The 25,690-nt window shown below is 37.4% G+C and overlaps 1 protein-coding gene across 3 annotated transcripts in view; it reads right to left on the bottom strand.

The window, feature by feature from the left end:
- The window catches only part of COL28A1 (collagen type XXVIII alpha 1 chain), a 62,260-nt gene extending 36,599 nt beyond the window's left edge, over positions 1–25,661 (bottom strand). Inside the window, exons 1-13 of one of the 3 annotated variants that reach the window (XM_042816968.1) lie at positions 25,578–25,661; positions 19,934–20,090; positions 18,844–19,403; positions 18,023–18,043; positions 17,377–17,433; positions 15,687–15,740; positions 15,140–15,181; positions 14,369–14,395; positions 13,378–13,422; positions 11,541–11,585; positions 10,899–10,952; positions 1,128–1,196; positions 443–511 (exon numbers count right to left, since the gene is read on the bottom strand). In XM_042816968.1, the coding sequence (XP_042672902.1) occupies positions 443–511; positions 1,128–1,196; positions 10,899–10,952; positions 11,541–11,585; positions 13,378–13,422; positions 14,369–14,395; positions 15,140–15,181; positions 15,687–15,740; positions 17,377–17,433; positions 18,023–18,043; positions 18,844–19,403; positions 19,934–20,054 (1,164 nt within the window). In that variant the 5' untranslated portion in view covers positions 20,055–20,090; positions 25,578–25,661. Of the gene's footprint in view, positions 1–442; positions 512–1,127; positions 1,197–10,898; positions 10,953–11,540; positions 11,586–13,377; positions 13,423–14,368; positions 14,396–15,139; positions 15,182–15,686; positions 15,741–17,376; positions 17,434–18,022; positions 18,044–18,843; positions 19,404–19,933; positions 20,091–20,966; positions 21,043–25,447; positions 25,525–25,577 lie in introns of those variants that run through there. The other 2 variants (XM_042816970.1, XM_042816969.1) reach the window with 2 other exon arrangements.
- Positions 25,662–25,690: the final 29 nt, after the last annotated feature.

The raw sequence follows: 25,690 nt of genomic DNA, 5'->3' as shown, positions 1-25,690 counted from the left end.
CAAATCACATTACAGATAAAAGTTGCAAAATACCTCAGCTCCTGAATTTTCACCTTCTTACAATAATATTTCAGACTATTTTTAAATATATTCTCATCTCAGAAAAGTAGGAGTACACCTATTAACATACAATTCCATGTCTGTCCGCAAGCTGAATACTGTAATCTTGCTCACAGGGACCAAACAATTTTTTATTTCACCAGAACACATTTGGACATGGCTTAATTCTACTACTCTGGTAAACCACACAAAATTACTGTTGCAAAATTGGGCTGGCATAGCCAAAAACTCCTGTTGCTCTAGGTTATGCAGAGGGGTTTATGGAGTCTATGGAAACAGCAGCTGCTGTTGATCACTAAGGCTTACTAAAACTTATTAAGGCTTACTAAAACTTATTAAGGCTTACTTATTTTCACTTCCAATACACATATCAATGACTTACTGTTATTCCTGGCTCACCAATTCCAGTAGGCCCTGGAGGTCCAATTCTACCTTCTAAACCCTGAGAACCCTTGTGAAAAATAATTAGAAAGTTCAATTTTAGTTCAGTTTGATGCTTCTGAAAAGAGAAACTTTTATATATAGATGACTTAAACATGTCATCAGAAAGGTCTGAAATCAAACATCTCTTGAAGTAAAACAAATAATATAAAACAAACAAATAAGATAAATTAGAAGCATTTGAAAACACATTTCAGTTAACACTTGGAATCCAAGATTGTATTTCAGCCCTCATGCCAACAGCAGAGTGTAGAAGCATATTGGTTCATTGGTGAAAACACAGTATGACAAATCTGTCACTTGGTTGTATATTTCAGTAATTGAGATGTATTTCTATGCTTTGAACTATGTTTACTCATTAGTGCTTGACTCTGACCTCACATATTCAGTCCTCATTTAAATGATATCATGTCTGACATATTTCAGCACAATCATAATGAAAACTTAGGGTTGAGCAAAAGGCAAGCCAGTTGCCTCATTCCTATGTAAACATGCAAACCTATCGATATTATACAAGTTTTATATTTAGACCAAAAGAATTTGAGTTTGATAAAGTGAGCACATTCACCCAAAAATGTTTGTACACTGTTAGCACTTCAATGGATGTATGTATAACTGAGACTTACCTTGGGTCCTGGCTCTCCAATGCCAGGGACTCCTGGAGGACCATATGGACCTATAGGACCTTGTTCTCCCTAGAAAAAAAAACATGGAAGGAGACTCCTAATGCAATAGTCTCTTTTCTTGATCAAATTCCCCCACACTACCTGTCCACTCCATTGTTTAGGGCTATAGAAATATGTATCTTAAGTTAAAAAATTAAATCTTTTAGAGTGGAATGTTTAGGTTAGTAGCAAGGTCAGCGTCCCAGCAATAAAAGTTGCTGCAGTAGATAATGATATTAAAAACCATTTGAAATATATTTGTTTCCATTATGTCTTTGTTTCTGACTTTATTCAGTAATTCGGTATGTGTTTCCTTTGCTCCTTTCATTCCCAGAGAGACGTTCATTTGGAAATCAACTCACATTTATGTTTTAAACAAAGAACTAAATTTTTTTTCACCTCATAACTGTTGTTCTTAATGCTATCTTTGAAGCAGCTCCTAATTCTCTTGTAGGTTTAATAAATTTCTAACAAATCCATCGTATCTTCTACAGAAAACAAGCTTCAGATCTCCTCAAAACTGACACTTGGAGATATAAGCAGGGATCAGGCAGGTACAGTCCTTTGAAGGTCTGATCTTCATTGCCTGGAGTGCCTGCCATAGACTGATGCTACAAATGCCAGTCCTGACACAATGTTGGATACATTCTGGAATCACTGCCTCAAAATGGCAGTCGAAATTTAATGCTTATTCAAAAGAGCACACTTTCTTAATTTAGTAATACAGCATCAAAAAAAAAATTCTTATAGGGTAGATAAAAATCAGAGAAAGCTGGTACAACTTTGAAAACAAATGTAACCAGGAGAGTTGAGAAACTAATAGGATTTTACCAACATCCATGCTGCTTCAGTGTGCATTCAATGCACGTAGATCTTGCCAAAATATAGGACATAGCAAACAAGTTTAATGTATTTCTTGATACAGCTTCTGTCTGGATTAAATAACTGTATTTATTTTCATGAAGGCTTTGGACCAGAATCCCAAGTCAGTGCATATCCAGATTATCATAAACGATGCATTTCTTTACTGATATAACAAAAATTAGAATCAGAGAATCAGAGAATAACTGAGTTGAAAGAGATCCACAAGGACCATTGAGTCTATCTCCTGGCTTCACACAAGACTACCCAGAATCCAAACCCAATGTCTGAGAGTGTTGTCCAAGTGCTTCTTGAACTCCAGCAGCTTGGTGACGTGAACACTGCCCTGTGCAGCCCATTCCATGCCCACTGCCCTCTGGTGCAGACCCTTTCCCTATTCCCTAACCCCCAGCTGCCCCTCCCCTGACACAACTCCATGCCGTTCCCTCAGGCCCTGCCACTGTCGCCACAGAGCAGAGCTCAGTGCATACCAAACAAAGTGAACTCAACACCTTCTCACACATCTTTCTCTCTAGACTCTTCACCATCTTTAACCTCCTCCTTTGAATACTCTTGAACAGTTTTATGCTCTTTTTATATTGCAGTGCCCAAAACTGCTCTCAGTGCTTGATGTGAGGGCACAGCAGAGAAGAGTGGGACAAACTCTCCCAGCTGGCACTGCTGGGTCTGATGCACCCCAGGTTACGGTTGACCTGTTTTGTTCATAGCTGTTTTGTTTTTTCTCCTCAAAAGGTCCATCTTCTGGACATCCAGTTCCTCCATGGAATTAATTTGGAATTGAACATAATGTCCTTGTAAATTCAGCTGATCAAAACCAATTTTATTATTTCCTATCAGCAGGAAATTTAAAGAAGGCCAAGAATAATACAACTAAAGCTAGTACCGGTATCCACTTTAATTCTGTTTTCAAACTCCATTTTAAGAACTGCTGTCCTTTAAGTGAACAGTTAGCTGAATTTTTAGGAAATAATATACACAAAAAGCCACATTTTCAGAAGTTAATTAGAAACCTCCTTTTCAATTCCAAAAGGAGGAATTTTGTCTACCGAATTTCGTTACTGTTGGCAGGTCGCAATGACTCAAGTATTAATGCAAGTTCAGCTTCTGAGTGTGCATCAGTTTGTAGAGGTGCAGAACAGTACCAGCTGCGTCCAGCACTGTAGCAGGGCACACCCAGAGCCCCATGATGTGCTCCACTTCCAGGGTAAAAGCATCCCTACGAGATGTGGCAGACTGGAAAACTATCACAACATAAATAGCTGACTACTGCTGTCTCCCCACTTTCTGAGCCTGCATCAGAAGACTACTGAAGTCAGTGCATTTTGATTCAACAAGCTTTGCGCAAGTCCGTTTCTTTATAGGGATGGGGAAGCCCAGAAGGTAACACAGCAATGGCCTTGGCTTCTCTCTCCTCCATTATCCACTGTTACTGAGAATCTCTCCCACTCCTTTTAGTATTCTGCAAGACTTGCTTAAAACACGCTAGTGTGACAACCATTCGTCCCACTAAATTCACATGCTGACAGGATGAGCTGTCTTTGACAACTGCTGGAATGGGATCCCAGCTCTGGCCTCCAGCCTGAGAAGCTGTAGGCTCTGCCAGGGATCACATCCTCAAGAGATGCCATCTCACCCTGCTACTGCTAGAAATGGTACACACACACATTGACAAGCCAGCTGTAGCTGCTGCTGAGCTTGGTGCTTGTTTATCCCAAGGGCACAGCCGCATATTCATGTTTTGCCATGGTTCTTCCCTCCTGTGCTCTCTCCCCATCCGACCCTCTCACACATTCACTACAGAGATCTGAGTTGGCAGCCATGGACAGGCTAAGCACAGTGGCTCCTTCTGTCAAAGCTAAACCTGAAATCATGTAGGAACTTGTTCCATTCTGAAAAATTTCGTTTGGTAAGTACAGGCTCCTCTCTGAGCCAAAACAATAAACCGTGTCCCTTTGTTCTGTTTGGAAAGAGCTTCATATCTGTTTATAACAGCTTCCAAAGAGAACTTTCCAAAGACATCTGAGGAATGCTTCCAATTACAAATCATTGGTTCCTTCCCAAATTCACCCATGTGTTAGAACTATGTTAATATTTGTGCTGTCTTAATGGGAGTCCAAGTGAAGTTAGTATTTTTCCAAATACTCAGTTAAACTTTTTACTCTTTGATAAAGGAGAATGCCTGAAGATGACTGGAAAAGAAAAATAATCTTTCCCAGGCAGGAAGCAAAATCTGAAACTTAAACTATTTCTATCTAAACTATTTCTAAATATCTAAACTATTTCTAAAGACAGTGTATTTCAAGCTTCATATTACTAATAATATGAGTTACTAATAAGACTGGTGTTACTCTTCTGCTGTCATGGTGCTACAGGTAATATGAAATGTATTAAAACAATTAATTGCTGTCAGAGATATTACTGACATTCAGAGGTAAAATTCTGCTTTCCAAAATAGCCTCCTTGTAGTTACCTTTTTTTTTGTTGAGCACTACTCAAATTCTACCTTCCTTCTCTGTTGGGATTTTTTTTCAAGATGCATTTAATATCAACCAGAGCAACAGAAAGAAAAATTTCACCTGAGCTTAACATTTTAACATTAAAACTAGACAATTTTGGGAATATAATTAAAAGTCTAACCCTTAGCAAAGAGATTTTTATGATTAGTGCTGCTATAAACAACTTCTTTACTTTTAAGACGGCAAGTACACACTGCAAGGAACAGAAAGAGTGTATTTCAGAGCCCTTAATACTATAATGTCTGAATGACAACAATTAAACTAAAAAGAAAAATAAGCTTTCAAATTTAATGATTTTCCTTTCAAAGTAAACAGTAGAAACAGCAATGTAAGCAAATACAGATATTTAACAGATATTACTGATATTTTACATTTCTAAGCTAGCTGTGCTACACTGTAACTATGTTACTGTATCAGGAAACTGTATTTTTCTGTCTCCTGGGAAGGATGTAACTTGCCAGATAAGCAAGGAAAGAATCTGTAAGTCATGAGAGAAGGAGCAGGAATAGTTTATTCTGGGACACATTTTCAGGAAAAAATGCAATAATGGATTTTGCATAAAAGTATTACCCCAAGATATTTTCAAGGAAATAACTAATTGAATATCCACATTCAAACTTAACTGTTTCATTCCTCAGAAGTTTGAATACACATCAGTTCTCATACTAAATGGTAGTTGAGGATCCTACTACGCATATGAAATTTTCCAGAGTGGCTTTCACTTTAACAGTGGCTTTTAAAGAATGTTCTCTGTCTTTCCAGTAAGGAATAGCTCTCAGTTCCAGGAAACGTGTTTGTTTCTTTTCAGTAGCTCGTCTAAGAGTTTAAATGAGCAACCCCAATGTTATTTCTGAAATGAGAGCCATAAGAACAACTTGTAAGTGGCTATCTCAGCCACACAGGTCATATCCACTCCTTGATTTTATGCCCCAATTTTATAACGTGTAACCAAATCTGTTTGTGAATTGTCAACTTTTTTTTTTTGAATATTCAGTCCCTCCCTGATTTTCACAACTGCCTTGAATACAAACAGTTACAGAACCTTATTTGTGCCATTGTACAGACATGCATTTTTAGGTTAAAAATTAGTTAAACAATTATTTTTGAGTAAATTAATGAAAAACTTGATAACAGGCATATGCATTTTGCAAATTCATTTCTGTAACACCAAGAATACTATGCAAAAGTGTATCTGTACATCTTACATTGCTGATCCTGATGAGGTACTTTCATTTTGCAAAAAAGCAGTAAAAGCTTAGAACTGAGAGTTCTGCTAAAGCAACATATGACATTAAAATTATTTATTAATTTAATGGCATTAAATTCATTCTTGGAACTCCCTTGTTTTCTAGAAAAATAAGGTGATTCTGTTTCCTTTTTAGAAAGGAAACCAAGATGCATGACATATTCCATGTTAGAATATTCACATTTTACCCTATAACCTTTTTTTTACTGCTTTTGAAAGGCACAGGTGTCTTATATTAAGAGCAAAACCACATAGTATCAGTAGTAATAAATTAAATATATATATATATATATATATCAAATGCAGTAGTCAGTTAGGATGCTATTTTCCTGTATTAGCCAATGCAGTTAAGTGCTGCATAGAACATAAGTAACTAAATCACACAAAACAGACTACTAGAAATGTTGGAAGAGAGATGAGATTCTATTTGGATAGTGTTTCTGAGCACTACAGCTTACAGCAGAGTACATCACATTCACAGAGCAAGTAGATGTTTTGTTTCAATCAGCAGAAAACATTAACTTTACCTACTGTGTCCCTTTACGAAAGCCTGTGCCTTCCTGTGATCAGCTCAATGTGATCTTTGAGAAGCACACCTTACAAAAGCAATTACTATTGATTTAATCAAGATACCATTTATTAATAAGCCATCTAACCTTCTGCTGTCAATCCAGGCAAGAATACAGGATATTACTAAAGCAGATACAAGCAGAGGTTTCTTCTTTGCTGACTTTCTATTTATTTCTCTTTCTTGTATTTTTAATCTTATAATCTTTCTTTTGGTGAGATAGTAGGGGTTTTTTTGTTTGGTTGGTTGCTTTTTTGTTTGAGAAATAATAGTTTTGTGTCATCCAGCGAAAAACATATCATAGGCTAGGGAACGCAAAAATCTGAGTTTCTTATTCTGAGAACAAGAGTCAAATGTCTTCACAACAGATGGAGTGTTATAAACTGAAGTTCTACAATCTTAATTAATCAATTTGGTGTGTTCACTTTGAAAGAACTACTGAAGTTTTTTTTTTTCCTCTGGGTCTTTTGTAATTTTCTTTACGTGTTCTATACCTAGATGAGATGTACAGTATCTTTGATGTATGTTTTTATTTCTTGTTACAATGCAGATAATATGTTGCAGTTGATTAAGCTGAAGTATGCCTTAAAGTGAATGACTCTCATCAGCCTTCTAAGAAGATACATTAAGTACAGCTGTGAAGAGTATTTTTTCCTGGTATTCTAAATTAGTATGAGGGACAAGACAATATAGACTTTGGCTGCAACAATTCAACATCGTTCTAGTGAAACACTGCCAACAGAAAACAGAAAGTAAACCAGATACCAAACAGAATTATCCTGGTCATTTTCTCAGGACACGCCTGGAGAACAGGACCATGATGATTGTTTCAGAAGATCGGAGACAAAAAGTGAAATTGGTCAATTTCCAACTCCTACCTATGAGCAAAATGCCTTCTCTGTTTGTTTTATTCTAAAATGGTTATGTTTTTTTGCTGAGTGGCAGATTTTCTGCTAATGTACAAGTTCAACACTTGGTTAAACAGAAATGTATTTCGTCAGAGAGATTAATACTAATACAAGTAAAAGATGAGTTAACCATTCTTATTCTTATAGAAATTGAGTTTAAATTTGTCATTTTAGACACTCTGGCATCATTATGGAAAAAGTTGATTTGGTAATAAAGCTATTTAGCTATGTTTGAGATGTAATAACTGCCGAAATCCAAAGAGAAAGATTTTTAAAAATTTCCTTAATAGCAAAAAGAGTTTTTAGTTAATGCCTGCATTCTGTCAGGATAAATGTTCTTCAGTATGTTCCTACCTTCCTTCTTGAAAAGAAGCCAAAAGTAAGATGACATTGTTTGCTTTTATAAAAAAGAGATTATTAAAGTGAAGGGCCAATTTTGAAGTGCCACAGAAAGACTTTAAGAGATTAAGGGTATGATTCAACTCTATATGAATACTCCTAAACTTAGATGTCTACTTGGAAGCAGGCTGTAAATTGGAAAGCAGGAATCCAAGCAGTGGGATTTGAAGATCTATTCAACTGTTCACTGACGATATGATAGAGCAGAATCAGATTGTGCAAGCAGTAAGAACTGCATACTGAAAAGATTAGCCAGTATATTAAGAGAGAATTAAAAATGCAAATGAATAACAGAAGGAAATAAGCATGAAACTTCTTTCAAGTAATTTCTTGAACGTAGGTTTTGGATCCCATATTATGTTGCTTCGGACATGTCAAACTCAAGCAGACAAGTTATAGTTGCAGTACTGTCAGTCCTCTCCTGCCGGCAGCTGCCAGAGCCAGCAGCATCTGGGCAGCACACAGACAACAGTGTCTCCAGCTGTGTCTGCCATCAGGCACTGCAAAGCAGGGCAGGGGTATGGCACTGCTTAAGGAGGCTGGAGATAGATTGACTGGGCAGATACATGAGTGATCTGCAGACTTCACACAAGAGACCCAAAACATCTGTAGGCTGAGCTTGATCTGGAGTTTGTGTCGTGAGGAGCTGAATCGCCCCTTTCAAAGCTCAACACGGCCCACCAACAATGAACATAAATGTTCAGTAGTGGTGTTCTGTTTTGTGTCATACTGAACTGCCTTCATCTCTGTTAAATCAGCAAAGTCAGCTCAATAAGAAGAGCATAAGAATTAGCATGGAAAGGCCATGGCTACAAGGAAGTGCACCAAGAACAGCCTTATTTCTTTTACCCATGGCAACTATAAATAACTGCTACTTCTCAGATACATTGTACTATGTGCCATGAAAACTAATTTCGAAAAAGCAATGACTAACTGACTAATCTTTCTGTAAGGACAAAAAATATTGGAAAGTTCGCTATGTGTCTGAACCAAAAAAGACCTTGACCTTTAGTAACTGAATGGGTGTTTATTAAGCTATAAACAACTACTGATTATCTGTACTGATCACTAAAAATTTTTCCACTCATTTGAAATAAGCTCTGCAATGCCATAAATCGATCTTGGCACTAGGTAGAGATAAGAGTGAAACTAAACGTGCATATGTTTTGTTTTGGTTTTCTCTATCATTTAGCTTTAAGTATAATGACTTGTGTATTAATTAGACTCCTCCTCTTTATTTTCATGGATGTCTGATCCTGGAAAAGCCTTGTCTATTAACCTTAGCCAGAAGGTTGCTGAGTTGGAGGCTGACAAACAAGGAAACTTTCTTTTTCATAGTGAAAATCTGCAGCAAAGTGAAGCAAAAGACCACAAATACGGAACCCAGGTAGGTGAATGATAGAGTGAGCTGCATGTATTTTACAGACAGGTAAGCATACGACGAGATTTTCAGGACAACGAACATACAACAAATACAATTTAGTATTTAACTAAGGTATCCAGTAGTATATTATCCTGGACTCATCAATTTGAAACGACAAATTAAAAAATTACTGTCATTTGCTCTGCTAAATTAAAGAGAGGCTTGACTTTTCCACCACATGCATGAATAGCTTCTTTCAGATCCACTGCCTTCTTTCTTTCCTCACTTCTGAAATATTCTGTACCAAATCTCCTAATCAAGCATTTTGTAAAAAGATGAAAAAACAAGAAGAAAGAAAAAGCACTTGTCAGAAGAAGAAAATCATGGTTAATGCCAGTATTCCAGACCTTTTACCATAAATACTTCCTACATCTGGGTTTATTTCTGTGGATCTTCAAATTAACTTGTTGCCTAAGAAACAAAATATGAATGCTGCATCTTTGTCAAATCGCTCTATGTGAATTTTGTTGCCTGTGGTAAAATATATTTGTCATTAGACTCTACATTTTCAAACTGATAAATAAAAGATCTTTCTGTACTGAATGATGTTAATAGCCGTCCCATGGGCAGGACAACTGTATTTAATTACATAATGCAATTTGCAAAAGGTTTGCAAATCAGAAGACTGCCTACATTAATTAGATATCCAATTGTTTTTGCTTCACAAGCTGTAGTCAATACCTCCAAATGGTCTATTTTCAGTGTAACTAACCTTACATCCCTACTAATTTTAAAGTTCTCCTGAGTTTTTTTCCAGTATATAAGCATACAAAAAATGACTTTGAAAGCTCATTCTTAAGATTTTATAATTATGATCTAAAAATTCATTTTTTAAAATTCATTAAAAAAATTTTTTTTTTTGGATTTTTATATGCTCCTTGTGCATCTACTACTGTGCATCAACTAGATGAAGTATATTATGTGTATTATGAGGTATATTGAGGCAAAAAGCACAGATACAGGTTGGGCTTGAGAGCAGCCCTGAGGAGGATTTGGGAGTGCTTATTGATGAAAGATTCAACATAAGCCATGTGCACCTGCAGCCCAGAAGGCCAACCATATCCTGGGTAGCACCAAGAGAAGTGTGACCAGCAGGCCAAAGGAGGCGATTCTGTCCTTCTACTCTGCTCCTGTGGGATCCAGCCTGGAGAACTGCGTCCAGTTGTGGGGCCCCCAACACAAGAAGGACATGGAGCTGTTGGACCAGGTCCAAAGGAGGTCCTCAAAGATGATCAGTGGGCTGGAGCATCTCCCTTATGGGAATAGGCTGAGACAGATGGGGCTCTTCAGACTAGAGAAGACTCTGGGGAAACCTTATAGTGACCTTCCAGTACCTGAAGGGGGTCTACAGAAAAGCTGGAGAGGGACTTTTTATAGGGGCATGTAGCAACAGGAGGAGGGGGAATGGTTTTAATGTGGAAGAGGGTAGATTCAGACTAGATATTAGGAAGAAGTTCTTTATTGTGAGGGTGGTGAGACACTGGAACAGGTTGCCCAGTGAGGTTGTGAATGTCCCCTTCCTGGAAGCATTCAAGGCCAGGCTGGATGGGGCTCTGAGCAACCTGGTCTAGTGAGAGGTGTCCCTGCCTGTAGCAGGGGGTCAGAACCAGATGATCTTGAGGCTCTCTTCCAACTCAAAAAACTATGATTCTATAATATTATTGCTATGCAAGGAACACCACTAAAACTATTACTGATAAAAAAAGGATAGTACAGTATTAAGATTCCACACAGACTTCCTGTATCCTCTCTTCTTATATAAAATCTACACGTATAAAACCCCATCTTACCTTGTTTCCTTGAATGCCTTTCAGGCCTGGCTCACCTGGAGGTCCACTGATGCCCTACACAAAAGTCAAAGAATAGAATGAGTTTTCATTGGAGGTGCATATAATGTTTCCTTGAGTTTGGTCTGAACTGCATACAGTAAAACGTAGCATAATGCAAAGCTCTGAAGGACAAGCAACTTCTGCCTCATATCCTGTTAAGTGCCCAGCATACCAATACCATACTCTTAATATTCAATAAGCAGTGCTGGCAGAAAAGGTATTTTACTACCCCATATAAATTTCATCTTTTTTATCTAAAGCTTTCCTTTTGTCTCCTGTTCCTGACTCAGATCTGAATAGTTTTCATATTATTTCTTCTGCCCAAGAAAATAAAATAAGCCACCACTCCCCACACTTTAGCTCTGTTTGTAAAAATCAATTCTTCTAAATCACTCTCTAGCTGATGAGCTGAGATTAATTTTAATTCCCTGACATTACTATAACTGTTGTTGACTTTACTATAGCTGTTGTGCCCCCTCACACAATGAAATTGTTAATGGCTCTGTAGGAGCAATGACACATGAGCAGGCCACTCTGAGACAGGTTAGAAACTTACAGAAAATAATGTTTTTTCTTCTATTTGGTATCTTTTACTTCCCTTACCTGAGGTCCCCGAGGTCCTCTAGGGCCAAAAGGACCTTCCAAACCCTATGGAAGGAGAAATTTCAATTATCATATTAAGAAGAAATTGCGATTACCAACTTCAAAACAAACTACAGCATATCTCCGTTCAAGTATTCATTCTTCACAGTACTGCTGTTTTCCTTCTGTACTCAGTAACTTAATTCAATTTTCAATATATGGCTAAAATACTTCTCTTTTAGAACAAACATTGTGGATGGCTACTTAATATTATGAATGACTATTTGGTTAACTGGTTGTTCTTTGCCATAGGTCCTGAAATTCAAGTTCAAGTCATATATCAGATACGGAATTCTTAGAAAACATTATGGTGCTAATACCAGAATAACTTCAGCTAATTAGTCTCAGTAGTTCAAACTGTAGGAAGGTAGAATCACACTAATAGTTTGCAAAAATCATGTTAAGATGCCATATTTTATTATTCCATTAGCTCTTATTTCTCCATGGAAAGAGTCCTTATCAGAAACTGCTAGTGCAGATTGCTCACAAATCTTTCACAAATTCTTTGCAGTTCAAAAATCCATTTTGCAATATTGAAGTTATTCTTTGCCATATCTGCTCTTTTTCTGATGATTTTGTTCAGCAGAGACTACTTTCATTAAAAAAATATATATAATAATTTACCTTTCAGAATGTGAAGCTGGGACTCATGGAAATGGAAATTTACTCCACTAAATACATCAATTCTTGATCCTCTACAGATGTCAAATTTCCTTTCATCGCTGTCCTCAACAGAAACGAATCAAGAACATTTCCAGCAACACTGACATATGGTTTCTACATCTATTGGGCTGATTCGGTTATGTTCTATGCCAGCTTCTCAACAACTTCCTTTGATTTTAGTAGACACTTCACATAACCTCACGCTATTTCTTACATATTGCATGGATAAAGAAGCTAAGAAGTAATGACTTCTTTTTATTCCTCAGAGAGATGCCACTCTTTCACATTCTTTAATGGTATTTCAGTCTTTTCTGGCTCAGTTGCTGGCAGTTTCTTAAAAGATACACATGATCTTTTATTTTTTATTTTAATACTCCTTTTTATTTGTGACAAATACTTCTGCATTAAATATTTCCTACTTTCTGTACCTGTAATTCATCACTACAGAGCACATGACTGAAATCACAAACATTTCAATTTGATCTTTGACAGAGATAAGCATAATGCAGATGTTAAAACTGAAGAAATGTTTTGACTGAATGATCACCTGTACTGCAGCTGGTATCTAATCATAAATGAGCAGTTTACATGTGCCCAACATATATAATTATCTCTACCAGGACTGCATTGTCCTTTCATCTTTCAGATTATAAAATCCAGATGAAAACCACATACAACTGTATGACTTTTACACTTCAGATTAAAAGAAGAGGAACAGATAGATGTGTGAGTACATATCAGCACAGATGGGCTAGCGGACGTCTTCTTTAAGTTGTTAAGGTTGTATAAGAACTTGTTTCCACTGTAATATAACTTCATATATTTGAGTTAGAATGTATATTTTAAAAAATTCTGATTAATCCTGTTACAACACCACAGTCTTTTGTAAACAGCACCTGGCATCAGTTAGGATAGCCTTCAAATTGAGTATTCAATTACTTTTCTTCTGCAAAATGGAAAAAAGAATAAAGTGAACTGGGTGTTTGTTTCTATGAACAATATTTTTATAGCAAATAAATATCTAATACCAGAGAATTAAAAGAGGTTCAATTTTTACAGTAATCTGTACAAGCTTTTTTACAAATAGGCCCTGTATTTTTCAGTGTGCAACAGTTGAAATAAAAACTGTACTTACTCTTTCCCCTTTTACTCCTGGGGATCCACATTCTCCTCTTTCACCCTTTATAAGAAATCAATATGTTAAGATCTAAACAAGATGTCTTGATTACAGTAGATGCACTTAAAACTGTGCAAGCAGTGCAATAGCAGAAGAGGCTCAGCAGATTTTGAGGACCTGAGAGCTGCAGCATTAGGCACGATCTGCAGAAGATATGGTGGGCCCTACTCAGGATGCACACTTTTTGTCTCTGAAAACACCTACAAAATATCCAACCTGCATAGTAAGAGGATAACATATTTAATATCTAACAAGTTTTGCCGTATTTTTCCACTTTGCTGTGCTGCCTCCAAAGATCCTGTTTCTCTCTATATTCCAGTTTCATTATTGTGATGTCCACTATTTTCTGGAGTAATAATTGTGAGATTGTATAAACAAAATGAAGAATTACTAGAGAAAATTGGATAATCTCTGTTTCTTTACTGGTTATGATGGCCAAGTTAGTCTATTTCAGCTCTAGAATCTGACAAGATCCTGAATAAATTTTTTTTTTCTTTTTTTTTCCCCTCTCTGTTTGAAGAGCCTTCCTTGGGATTTGTTTTGGGCGAGCACTAACTTTGTCAAATAATAGTTGAAGTCAGCTTCCTTCTGTCAAGTTTTTTAAAAGCCAATTAATTACAAATCTACTTGTGTTTGCAACAAATAATTTCAAATTCTTTCTAACCTGTATTCAGCACTCACCTTTCTTCTTTCCAGCAGCTTTTTCACTGGTCTTTGGCATTTTAAAAAAATATTTAGATTGTATTTTTTATCTTGTACTTTTTTGTTTTTTATTCCAGCAAACAAGTCTGCCAACTCACATAAATTACGTACATTTTTGCTTTACTTTTAGGGATTGCTCTGGGAGCTGTAATGACAAACAGGCAAGACAGGCTCTTCTTTCCATTCTTTCACTCATCCACGAATGATAATTTATTTTTACAGCTCATCCATTCTATAAAAATCTTACCTTGTCACCCTTATAGCCAGGAGCTCCCTGTTTGAAAACAAACAAAGAAAAAAAGAAAGAAAGGAAAAGGGAGGGGAGGATCATAAAAGAAAATGCAAAGGCAAACACGCTGTTAATTTGTACAGGAAACAAAACCAGTAGCTAATTACGATTAAGAAGTTTAACTATTCATTAAAATAAAACATTTCTCTGGTATCATTTAATTTGTAATTATCTCCAAATTTAGAAATGTGTATTATGTGGTTATGACATTGCTGTAAATATGTCAATCAGATTGCCTGACTTTTAGCAGATATACACTACGTTTAAACAAGATTTTTAAATTGAATTGATCTTATGTGTGGAGTAATGTTAATTTTTCTACTTGGAACGAACAAGAATTCAAGCTAAGAAATACCAGATTTCAGAAGTCATTGTAGAACTAATTAGATGTTGTTAGCGATGACATTTTCAACTCTGTCTTCTCAGAAGTACAATGCAGGTCAATACAAAATCATGTAGCCTCAAAAGTTTGTTTTGTCAGTGGCAATCCCAACCCTACACTTAAGTACATGAGTAGAATTAAGCAATTTTTAATGTGTTCATCTCAGCACAGATGCTTCTCTAAGCCAGAGTCAAGCTTAGGTGCTCTAAATAATTAAATAAATTGGATTTGTGAAAAAATGGAAAAGGTATTTTCAATTCAGTGAAAATAAACTTGGATATCCCTAGGATCTGGAAGATAATCTGAAAAAAACCCAAATATGAGTTAGCTCTGTAGTACTCACATACCTCTTCACCTTTTTCTCCATGGTCTCCTTTTTGAGAGTCACCCTGTTGGAAGCAAAGGAACATAATTGAAATAGGCATTGTTCTTTCATTTCTTATTACTACAGTAGAACCTAGAACACTATTCGAGGACTAAAAATTGCCTTTTCTATTTAGAAATATCAGCACTTCCTCACACAATTATGAACACAATATTCTCAAAAATTAATATAGAAAGCTCAACTACTGTTATTAAATGACAGAAACCTCAATCATTAGAGCAAACTGCTCCATACAAGAGATTTGTCTGTTGTTAGAAAGTTCTGTGGAGCTTAACAAGCCATCAGACAGATCCAGAGACTTCTGCTGCTAGAGAAACAATTGAATGACTAGCAGTTTTAATACAGTCTTCTTTTAACAGCTGACTATTAAAGCAGCTAACTGTAAACGTCTCATAGCAAAAGTCAGTTTTTAAACCACACTTTAACATATCTCCTTTGCTATTTTTACCTCTATAGTTCGGACAAAAATTGATAGAAATGTGCCTATATTTTTTAAAAACTCTCTCAACCTTGTTTCCTTTTGGTCCTGGTTCACCTCTTTCCCCTTTGTCTCCAGCATCACCCTGAAATAAAGCAGGAGAATGTTATTACAATGGTCAGGATAAAATTTCCAGTTCCTTGGAGGCCACAGATTTGGTGCTGGCAAAATTATTTTGGAATAAACTAAGGGATAAATTCACACAGAATCAGGTATGGCACACGTGGCACAACTTCCATACATTTAGAATCATAGAATATTCCAAGTTGGAAGGAATCCATAAGGATCATCTAGTCCAACTCCTGGCTCCACAGAGGACCACAAAAAAAATAAATAAAAAATCAAACTCTATGCCTGAGAGCACTGTCCAAATGCTTTTGAACTGTGGTTCTTGGGACCATGCCCACCACCCTCTGGTGCAGATCCTTTCCCTGACCCCCTGCTGCCCCTCACACAGATCCATGCCGTACCCTCGGGCCCTGCTGCTGTCACACAGAGCAGAGCTCAGTGCTGCCCTTTCCCTCCCTTGAGGAGCTGCAGCCGCCATGAGGGCTCCCCTCAGCTCCTCTTCTCCGGGCTCAGCAAAAACCAAGTGAACTCAGTCACTTCTCATATGTCTTCCTCTCTAAACCCTTCACCATCTTTGTACCCCTCCTTTGGACATTCTCTAATAGTTTCACAGCCTTTTTGTGCTTTGGTGCCCCAAACTTCACACAGTACTTGATGTGAGGCCACAGTGCAGCAGAGAGCAGGATGATCACTTTCCTTACCTGGTGGCAGCGCTGGACCTGATACCCCCCAGGGTATGGTTGGCCCTTTTGGCTGCCAGGGCACACAGCTGGCTGACATACAACTTGCTGTTAAACAAGACCCCCCGATTCCTTTCTCTGGGGCTGTTGTCCAGTGTCTCATCCCCTGTCTACATAGCAAGGGCTGCCCCATCCTAGATGCACAATTTGGCACTTGCTCTTGTTAGTCTTTGGGTGGTTGGTGATTGCCCAGCTCTTTAATTAGCCCGGATCTCACCGTAAGGCCTCCCCACCCTAGACAGAGTTAGTATCATCGTCAAACTTGTTCAGAACAACTTCTAGTCCTACATCCAAGTCATTTACAAAAACATTAAAGAGAAGTGGCCCTAAAATGAAGCCCTAAAGTGTTTGATCAGCTGCTCATTGTGTAGGGAGAAAGGCAAAACCCTTCATATGTACCTTGTCTGTCTCTGGGAGAGCTATTAAAGGTACAAAAACGTTCAGAGGTCACATACTCTGTTCTTTGCCTAGGCCAAGAAGCTGTTATGTTCTGAAGTGTTACAAGAGAGAGGTAGAGGAAGAGTTTTAGAACTTTCTTCACATAAGCCAGCATTTTCTGGTAGAAATAAATCTTTGTCTAACAGACCTTTGCTTCCATATTGCAGGTTTCTAGGATAACTTTTTGAGTTTCAAAATAATGCACCTTTTTAACCGTGGTGTTTATCTAGTAATATAAAGATATGTCCATGACAGCATGTGAGTACAGACATTTTTTTGTTTGAGCTCTGAAAATGGCAGCAGCCTTTCCAGAGATGTCAGTGACATACTATGATACCCCGCTTCTGTTTTACCACGTATGCACAGAAAATACCTTGATTTATAAACACATTAACCAATTATAATACAGTGCAACACTGATCACAATGATAAAAATGCAAATTCTCAAAGTTTTTCACATGAATGCATACTTACAGGATCACCTTTGTCTCCTTTTATTCCCATTTCACAGACACAGTTCTTCTGCATACACTAAAGGGTTATTAGAAACATTATGTAAACATTTTCAAATGTGTTATTTCAGATTTCTTAAGTAAAAACTCTGCTTTTGCCTGCTGACATGAGAAAACATTAGAAAACATAAAATACATGATATATTAATAAATATTTCTTTTAGAATCAACATTACAGTTCAGTATAGCCTAACCAAAATCAGTTGTTTGAATTCCAGACTTCATTTATAACACAATCAGTTACTGATGTAATTACAGATATTTAAAGCTGCATATACACACTGTAAAGTACTGTGAAACTTTATATGTTTTTTGGGTAATTCTGACATTGCTGTTGTTTTCAGTGAGACAACTAATGAACTTTCACATATTGTAGTGTTTCTATTCTGATTCAGAAGGAAAAGTGTTTTATGCTACCAATACTACCAAATGGAAGTTGAAGATTTATCAGGAACAGGGTGGGAGAAGCTATACACAGGAAAGGAAGGGTAATTCATTCTGCAACACTGCTGCTTTACAAGAGAAACAGATATCAGGAGGACAAGATACCATCTAGTATTAATAAGAGTAACCAAGAGTAAGAGGAGTAAAACTCAAAAAAAACCTACTTTCTTCCGAAGTAAGGCTTCCTGTAGGAAAAACAAAACAAAACAAAATGTATTATTTCTGCATAGAACTCATTTAACGGTGTACTAATTTAACTATTTTCCCTCTCCGGTTTACAGAATTCCCAAGGTAAATGAAAAAGAATATAAACACCTTCACCTGTCACCATTGGTAAGAACACTAGTCTATGAAACTAGTCACATTGAAATGATTCTTCACTATGAGTAGGGGGGGGGTGCTCCACATGCCCTATAATGACCAGAAAGTACCTAGACAGGTAAAGAGACAATATTAAAAATCAAAGGTAAGAAGGGGAATATGAAAGATTGAGGAAAGGCCTTACTGTGGAAGCTTTTGCTAAAATAATACATAGAGGAAGGTGTCAATGTTTTATCAGTGTTATGCACGATAGCACCAGTAAATTGTTAAAGTTTTACCATATGCTCAGAGACACACTCCTTGTGCTGGGGAATACCCTGTCCCTTCACTGCTGTGCTATCGTTATTCAAGCACACAAATCCTTGGAAAGTGGCTGGAAAGAAGCAGCCAACTTGATCCTGACTCTTGGTTTACCACAGAGACATGAATTACAAAAATACTCCTTCCAACAGCACCATTCCCTGAGATCTCTTCGATGAATTTTTGATTTGCAAATACATCAATTCATAGGGGCAAAATATATACCTGTAACGGGAGGAATATTTTAGGAGTGTCTTTTGTACTTCACTGCAAATCTCTGCACTGCCTTCAGGACTAACCTGACAAAGTTAAAGGAAATTGGCCATGGATAGATGTGGGACCATATTACATCAGCATTACTCACCAATTCCAATGCTACATCAACTATCAGGTTCTCATCATCCAGGCATAAGACACGTTTAAAGGATGAATCACCAGATATCAAGCGCAATTTTTCTTCCTTTACATTTTTCTTGGAAAGGCCGATGGTAAAAAAGTGTATTCCAAGACTCCTTGCAGCAGTGGCTATGGCCTGGACATCTGGGCTGTTTGGATGATCCACACCATCAGTCATCAGAAAAGCCACTTTTATACTTCTCTCCCGACCTTCATTTTTTAACAGCTGAGTGGCATTGGAAATTGCATAATAGGAGTAGGTGCCTTGGCCAATGTAGACCAGAGCCCTGATTTTCTCTTTAAAATTCTGCACATTTTTCCATGCAATAAAAGGATGATCAATGTTGACTGTGCTGCTGAACTGCATGCCTGCTAGTTTGACGTTGTACTTCTGAGATTTAACTGGCTTCATCTGGAAAATGTTGTCAGTTAAGCTTAGAACAAAATTCTTCTGTAAACCAAACAACTGATTTTTGGCACTCTCTGAACTGTCCACGATAAAGACTATGTCAATGAGACACAAATCACCTGCAGGGGAACAAGGAAGTTAAATCTATGAATGATGGGCACATCTGCATTACAGACTCTCTGCAACAATCCCAATCTTCAAACCATTCCCCCCAAATTCCTGTCTTTTCAGTATTGTTCTGAAGAGAATTTCATTGTGAATGGCAATAAATTCTATTAAAGTCCAGTATTTAAATTTAATTTACTTTTATTTATATCAGAATTATTAAAGACAATCTGCAGACAAACACTTTCAAAGTTCTTAATGGGATTGGTTCAGAATTTTAATTGGTTTTGCACACAAAGTAAGAATTTTCCACGTGCAATTTCAAAATGAAAAATAGGTGCCTTATCATTTAAAAGAGAAACATGTGTCAATTGAAATAATAGGGCAAATTGTAATGCCTAGCCAAGAAAATGCAGGACACAGCTCAGCATCTGTGGTTATCAGTAATCAAAATAAATTACATTTATGAATGTATTCATATTTATTCTTAAACATGAGGACACATGCAGTATGGTCAACTCAGATATTTAGGAAAAGGTTTCACCTTCATCACTTTGCACAACAGAATAAGACTTTTTCCCTTTCTTTTTATCTTGTCCTTCTGCTATCTGGTTTGTTGCCACAGCCAGAAGTAGAAAGCAAAAGAAAGAATGTTTTTTCCTCATAATGATGTTTATCCCAAATTAGATGACTTTTGCTTCCTGTTAAAAGAAAAAAATAATCTGTGAACACTTCGTGAGTAAATACAAATAAGCAAACACACATATTTACAGACAGAATACACGTTTGTGGGAAGCACAATTCTAGAGGCAACTTCTTAAAAACACTTATAAAAAGTAATCACGTAGGTGGTTTAAGCATAGCAGCCAGTGCAATCCCAACTGGAGCTCCAGTTTATATTAGAATGTGTTCTGTTAGAGGAGATTTATGGGTAGAACACAGTGCCCACTTTTCAGTTTTAAAAACATCAGTGCTATCTTTAACTTCCAGTTGAAATTACAACAAAGTAAGGTAAAAGAAATTGCCATTAATTAATGTTGCTGTCAACGTATTTTGCTATTAATATATTTGTATTAAAATAGCAGAGATATTACGGAAAATAAAAATACAAATAATTTCTAGAAATGTTTAATTGTTAGGAATAAATAGATCTAAGCACTTTAGGATACAAATATATTACCCACAGCTGGAGAATTAGCATGAATGACTTATAAAAAAACCAATGGCTTAGCAGTGAAATTCAGTACATGAGTGTGTCATTAATGTACATTGTTATAACAGAATGTGTGCAATGTTGTCTGAAAAGACAGTAGTCTATTATGACAGCATACACTAAAAAAGTGAATATTGCAATATTTAAGATAGTGACTTAACAAAGTTCTAGAGAAAACTGTACTCCATTAAAAATCAATTTTAAAAAGCCTTTAATTCACAGTAATTTGAAATACCATTAATAATGGTAACCAATAATATCTCAAATTTAACTATTCTTCCTAAGCACTACCTCCCATTCCATCAAGCAGTTACATCTATAGAATCTATCAGTGTCATTCTCTACAGGTACAAAAGTCTCTTACCTTCAAAGGTATTCAAAGGGCAAACTGGGGATAGAATGAGCTGTCAGCATAGAAAACGTCCAGCAGGTTTACACAGTATGGAAAAACAAAGAAAACTGCAAATAAATAGCCCATCCACTTGTAAATGACTCTATCTTGCCTCAAGATCTTTTATGGTCCATTATTCCTGGTCAGTTGGCCAAAATTTAAATGAAAACACTCAGGCATTTTGCCAGTGCTGAGTGGGAGACCAAGCCACTCTGTTAAAGGGACAGAGTCAGCCCAGGAGCACAAACACTTTCTGTTTTTACACAGCTGAACTTTCAGCTAAAACACTTGCTCCTAAACAATTTACATCCTTACCTATCAACCCTGTCAGCCACACTTCTTTAGCTTCTCCAAGCAGCAGTGGCTACACAAGAGATGTGACATTAGCATAGCACCCCTTACAGCCTGAGCTCAGGCTTGAAGAGGAGAACTTGGGTGCACTGCAGTAAAGAGAAATACTGGGAGGACTGAAGTTACCACTGAGTGTCTGGGAGTAAAGAGGATGTACAACCCAAAGGAAGGTAGCATTTGTTTCATTGTTTCACAAACAAATTGCAAGGCACATATAAATCTGGATGCAATATTATTTTCTCCTTGAAAGAAAATAGTTGTGATCAGGGAGGGAAAGAAATAATAAGCTCCAGAGAATTCGAAAATTCAGATTACCTTCAGATTCTGCACTAAGAATGCATTTAAATGCCTAAAAGGCCAAAATAGGAGGTATTACTTATAGAGCTGCCCTTGTACATTTTAAATTGGCAAATGTATATACAGATGACAAGTTCTAAATCCCTTTGGGCATAACTTTCACACAAAACAGCTTTAACTTCTTTGAAAGCATAGGCACTTAATCCCTAGTGTGCCATAGCAGCTCACTGTATCCACTGCAGCTACTGACCTTTTGCACTCCACCTCTCAGAGCTCCCTGACCAGGGCAGATAACCCCTCCAGATTGAAATAGGGGATAATAAGACTTTGGTCAATAAACTTCACATTATCGTTCATGATCTGAGAGAACGTGGACACTGTCTGATATTTGAGTTACAGCAACTCAAATGGCACAGTAAAGAAACAGAAAGAGGTGACAAAGACGAGAGAGATTCTGGATGAAGGGAGATGAGAAAGTGACAATTCTTTCACTTGGATAGCCACAACTGAATGTGAGTATGATACAGATCTACAAAAGCAAGAAAAAAGGTGACTACTGTATAGTACAGGAATATAATATGTCAAAAGATGTTTTGGTTCTGCTTGATCAATGATATCAACCAGATTTGAATGCCCTAAATTTTCATTTTTTCCCCCCCCAGTATGTCCTTCACACAGTAAGAATGACAACATTCCCTTGAATACACTGTAGATTTTTATATCCTGTTAGGAAACAGAGCAATTTGATGCAATCTGAAGTACAAACTTTAAGCCTAATGCCTGAGGTATATTAAGTCAGTGACATTCTTATTCATGCTTCATGTAACATATAGTCTTCAAAAATAAGACAGCCATATACCAAGCAAATGATCATTTAGCTGCTGAGTTAAATCGTGTGTAACCTATAAAATAAAGAGGTATTATTTATGCTGTCTAAATTCTGCCCCCTGGTGTATCTACATGATTATGCACTGCAATAAGTTTGGGTGTCTTATTCAGCCTTTAATCAGGACACAATTAGCAAGCAAAACTACTGTAAAACACAGGGGCCACATGTACAAAATAACATAAGCCTATGGTATAAGAGTATAACACACATCCCTTTGTAATAGAAAGTGAAAGCTCAAGACTAAGATAGTAAAAGACTGAGATGCTGGGCTTCATGAGAGAAAATATCTCTTGGAATAACTGATTGCACTCCTTCGTCCCTGTCTGATCTGGATAAACTAAATACTCATTTCAGATATTCTTCTTTTAGATACCCAGACAGGGAGCCTCAGGACCTGATGTTCTGTGCCCTACAAAGTCAGCAGCTGCTCAAAGCGACCAATGGATGTATCAGCAAATTAATACAACCTACTGAAGGACTTCCTTCAGAGCTTGGAGTTTTCAGAGAATTCAAATGACAACCTAATTTGACACTCTGGAATACACGTGAACAACCTGTTCTTCAAATTACTGCATTAAAGAAACCTGTTCATTTATGTTCTCTGTGTAATGCTCCAATATCAACATTTGCAGCAACTTGACTTTCTACCACCTCTCCCTGCTCACATTCTCATGGCCATCACATAAAAGGCAACAACTACCAATTACACTGCAATTCAATAGTGTGCTTACACTGTCATGAGATCTCAAGAAGTGAGCAAGATGTCAGATATTTAAGCTCCTCATTCCCACATATCTAAAGAACTTCCTCTTAAAATCAAAGTTAGATAATGCAACTATAGGTGGTTACTGAAAACAGATGGGAACAAGTCAGTATGTCTGACTTCAACAGTACCAAAGGAAGTGGATTACTGAAGAATGAATAGGCAGTGAAATAAGCACAAAAATACAGGCTGCCAATGTTGCTTTGATATATGATATACTACCCTAATTGAATTACTCTTATTTTTTCCATAAATTTTAGCCTGCTTTATTTATCAAAACCATTACTAAGTTCCTAAAGATGACCATTATTACAGAAAAAGGAGCTGTGTTTTCATGCAAGATGTGATTTCTACTTCCAAAAATGAAATTTGGCCTTTTTAAAGTACAGCTCTGTAGCTAAGTCAATAGCTGGAATCATAATTTAGCTTGGAATGCCACCTTGTGCAAATACAAAAATCTATGAATCACATCAGTTTTAGTTTCAAAACTTAGGAAATTGAATGTGATGTTTTAGAAAATGAGCATGTTTATTAAAATCGTCGTTTGAAAGATTCAGATAGAAACATACTGCAACCAGTTCCTTAGGCTCATGATTCCCTGTGGTGGGGAGTCCTAGAGGACCACGAAGACCAGGAGAGCAAGGCTCTCCCTGAAGATATAAAAACAATTAAGAGAGTGCTATTGTGGGTGAGGGGTTTTGAGGTTAAAAGCATTATTTTAAAAAGAAATTCTTCACTGTTCATATTTTGGAGAAGTATACTTTGGAAGGTACATGGCTTGAGGAGAAAAAAGAAGGTAAAATAAGGAAGTACAGGCTTTAGTTCATATGCAATTCTGTATGTTCAAACTGTAATCCCTTGAATAATGTAATCCTGTTATACACAACTCCAACTGGAATGGGGAAAATGTCTTGGAAAGAGGGAAGTTAGAGAAACTAATTCCAATTCTGTTTCAGAGAAAGGAGTCTTATTGTTGACACATGAATTCAAAGTCTGACATACCTAATCTTTGTCCAGTATTTTGGCCAAAATTCTCTTACCTTGGTCCATACTTGCAGTTTCCAGGCTCCTGTATCAATTTTTGTGCCTGTACCTTCTCACCTTCTTCAATTTTTCACGGTCTATCTCTAAACAGTCTTGGCCTCCTGTCAGCCATTCTGGGAGGTGCCCCACTGCCCCTGACAGGTCCGCTAAACTCAGCAGAGTGCACCTCTCCTATCCATGGTAGCCAGAGACCCCTGAAAGGTGATGGCTCCTGAATGAGCCCCCAGACTGTGAGAAATAACTCAAATGATTTTTCAGAGACCAGATCTCTTGTGAAGAAGTTTTAACTTGTGATTGCAATGGCAGACATCCAGCAAGCAGGAGCACACAACCACAAAAAAAAAAAAAAATCAAAAAAATCACAGCCTTATATCCCCTACTGACTGACACCAAGAATTCCTCCCATTTCCTTGTTGATTGAATACTCCAGGTTCACAATCTACCCGACACTTGCTGTTGTATTTACAGCTTGATCCCATCAACCTTGGACCTCTCTCTCATTCTTGCCTCATAAACTACTACCTCCTGCTTATGGTGTTTGTCCCATCCATTTCCCTAATCTTGACAGCTGAGCCTCTCACTATCTGCTCATCTGTTTGTCTAAGAGTACCCTAGCTTGTATATGAGGTTGGGAAAAAAACCCACAATTTTAACTTTCACAGCTCCAAGGACACACTGCTGGCTCATATCCCACTGCCTTGCCTATTATTTTCGGTAGGGCTCCGCTGTATCCTAACATCCCTCAGACTGTACTGATAGTGCAGGTTGCCACAGCACAGGTGTAAGATTTGCACTGGGATTTGATGAACATCATGATGTTCATCTGGGCCTGCTGCTCAGCCTGTTTAGGTCTCTGAATGACATCCCATCCATGGGGCACGACAGGTGTACCACACAGCTTGGTGTTGACAGGAAACAGTGAACAGTTTTTTCACATGATAACACTTTCTCACAGTGGGCATAAACTGAAGGACAGAATGCTTGTGTAAATGAAAGCTCAAGAACAAGAATGTGGGAGCTGAAGGAATTTGGTGTCAAGTAAAGATAAGAAAGCAGAAATATAAGACATCAAAACAGATGCCTCAGCTCAGCGCAACACTGTTGGTTTACCTCTCATTAAAAGTTAGAAGTTGACAGTGAGGATGACTACTAGCCTTCATCCAAAGACCACGAGATGGAGCTCAGAGACGCACTACATTTTAGGACGCATGCTCGGGGAAGCTGGACAGGATTTACTCACATGTTGCTGTCACTGAGATACTCAGAAAACAGAGCTATTACAGCCCGCCCCAGCAGCACAGGCGCGCAGCGCACCCACTTCCACTAGGGGCGGGGCGCTGTGGTGCCGCTGCG

This window comes from Centrocercus urophasianus, unplaced genomic scaffold, assembly GCF_019232065.1.
Source record: "Centrocercus urophasianus isolate 14NV4802_14NV808 unplaced genomic scaffold, USGS_Curo_1.0 seq_16, whole genome shotgun sequence".
Taxonomy (NCBI): domain Eukaryota; kingdom Metazoa; phylum Chordata; class Aves; order Galliformes; family Phasianidae; genus Centrocercus; species Centrocercus urophasianus.
The sequence above is the reverse complement of the archived record's forward strand: the minus strand, read 5'-3'. Positions and strand labels throughout refer to the sequence as shown.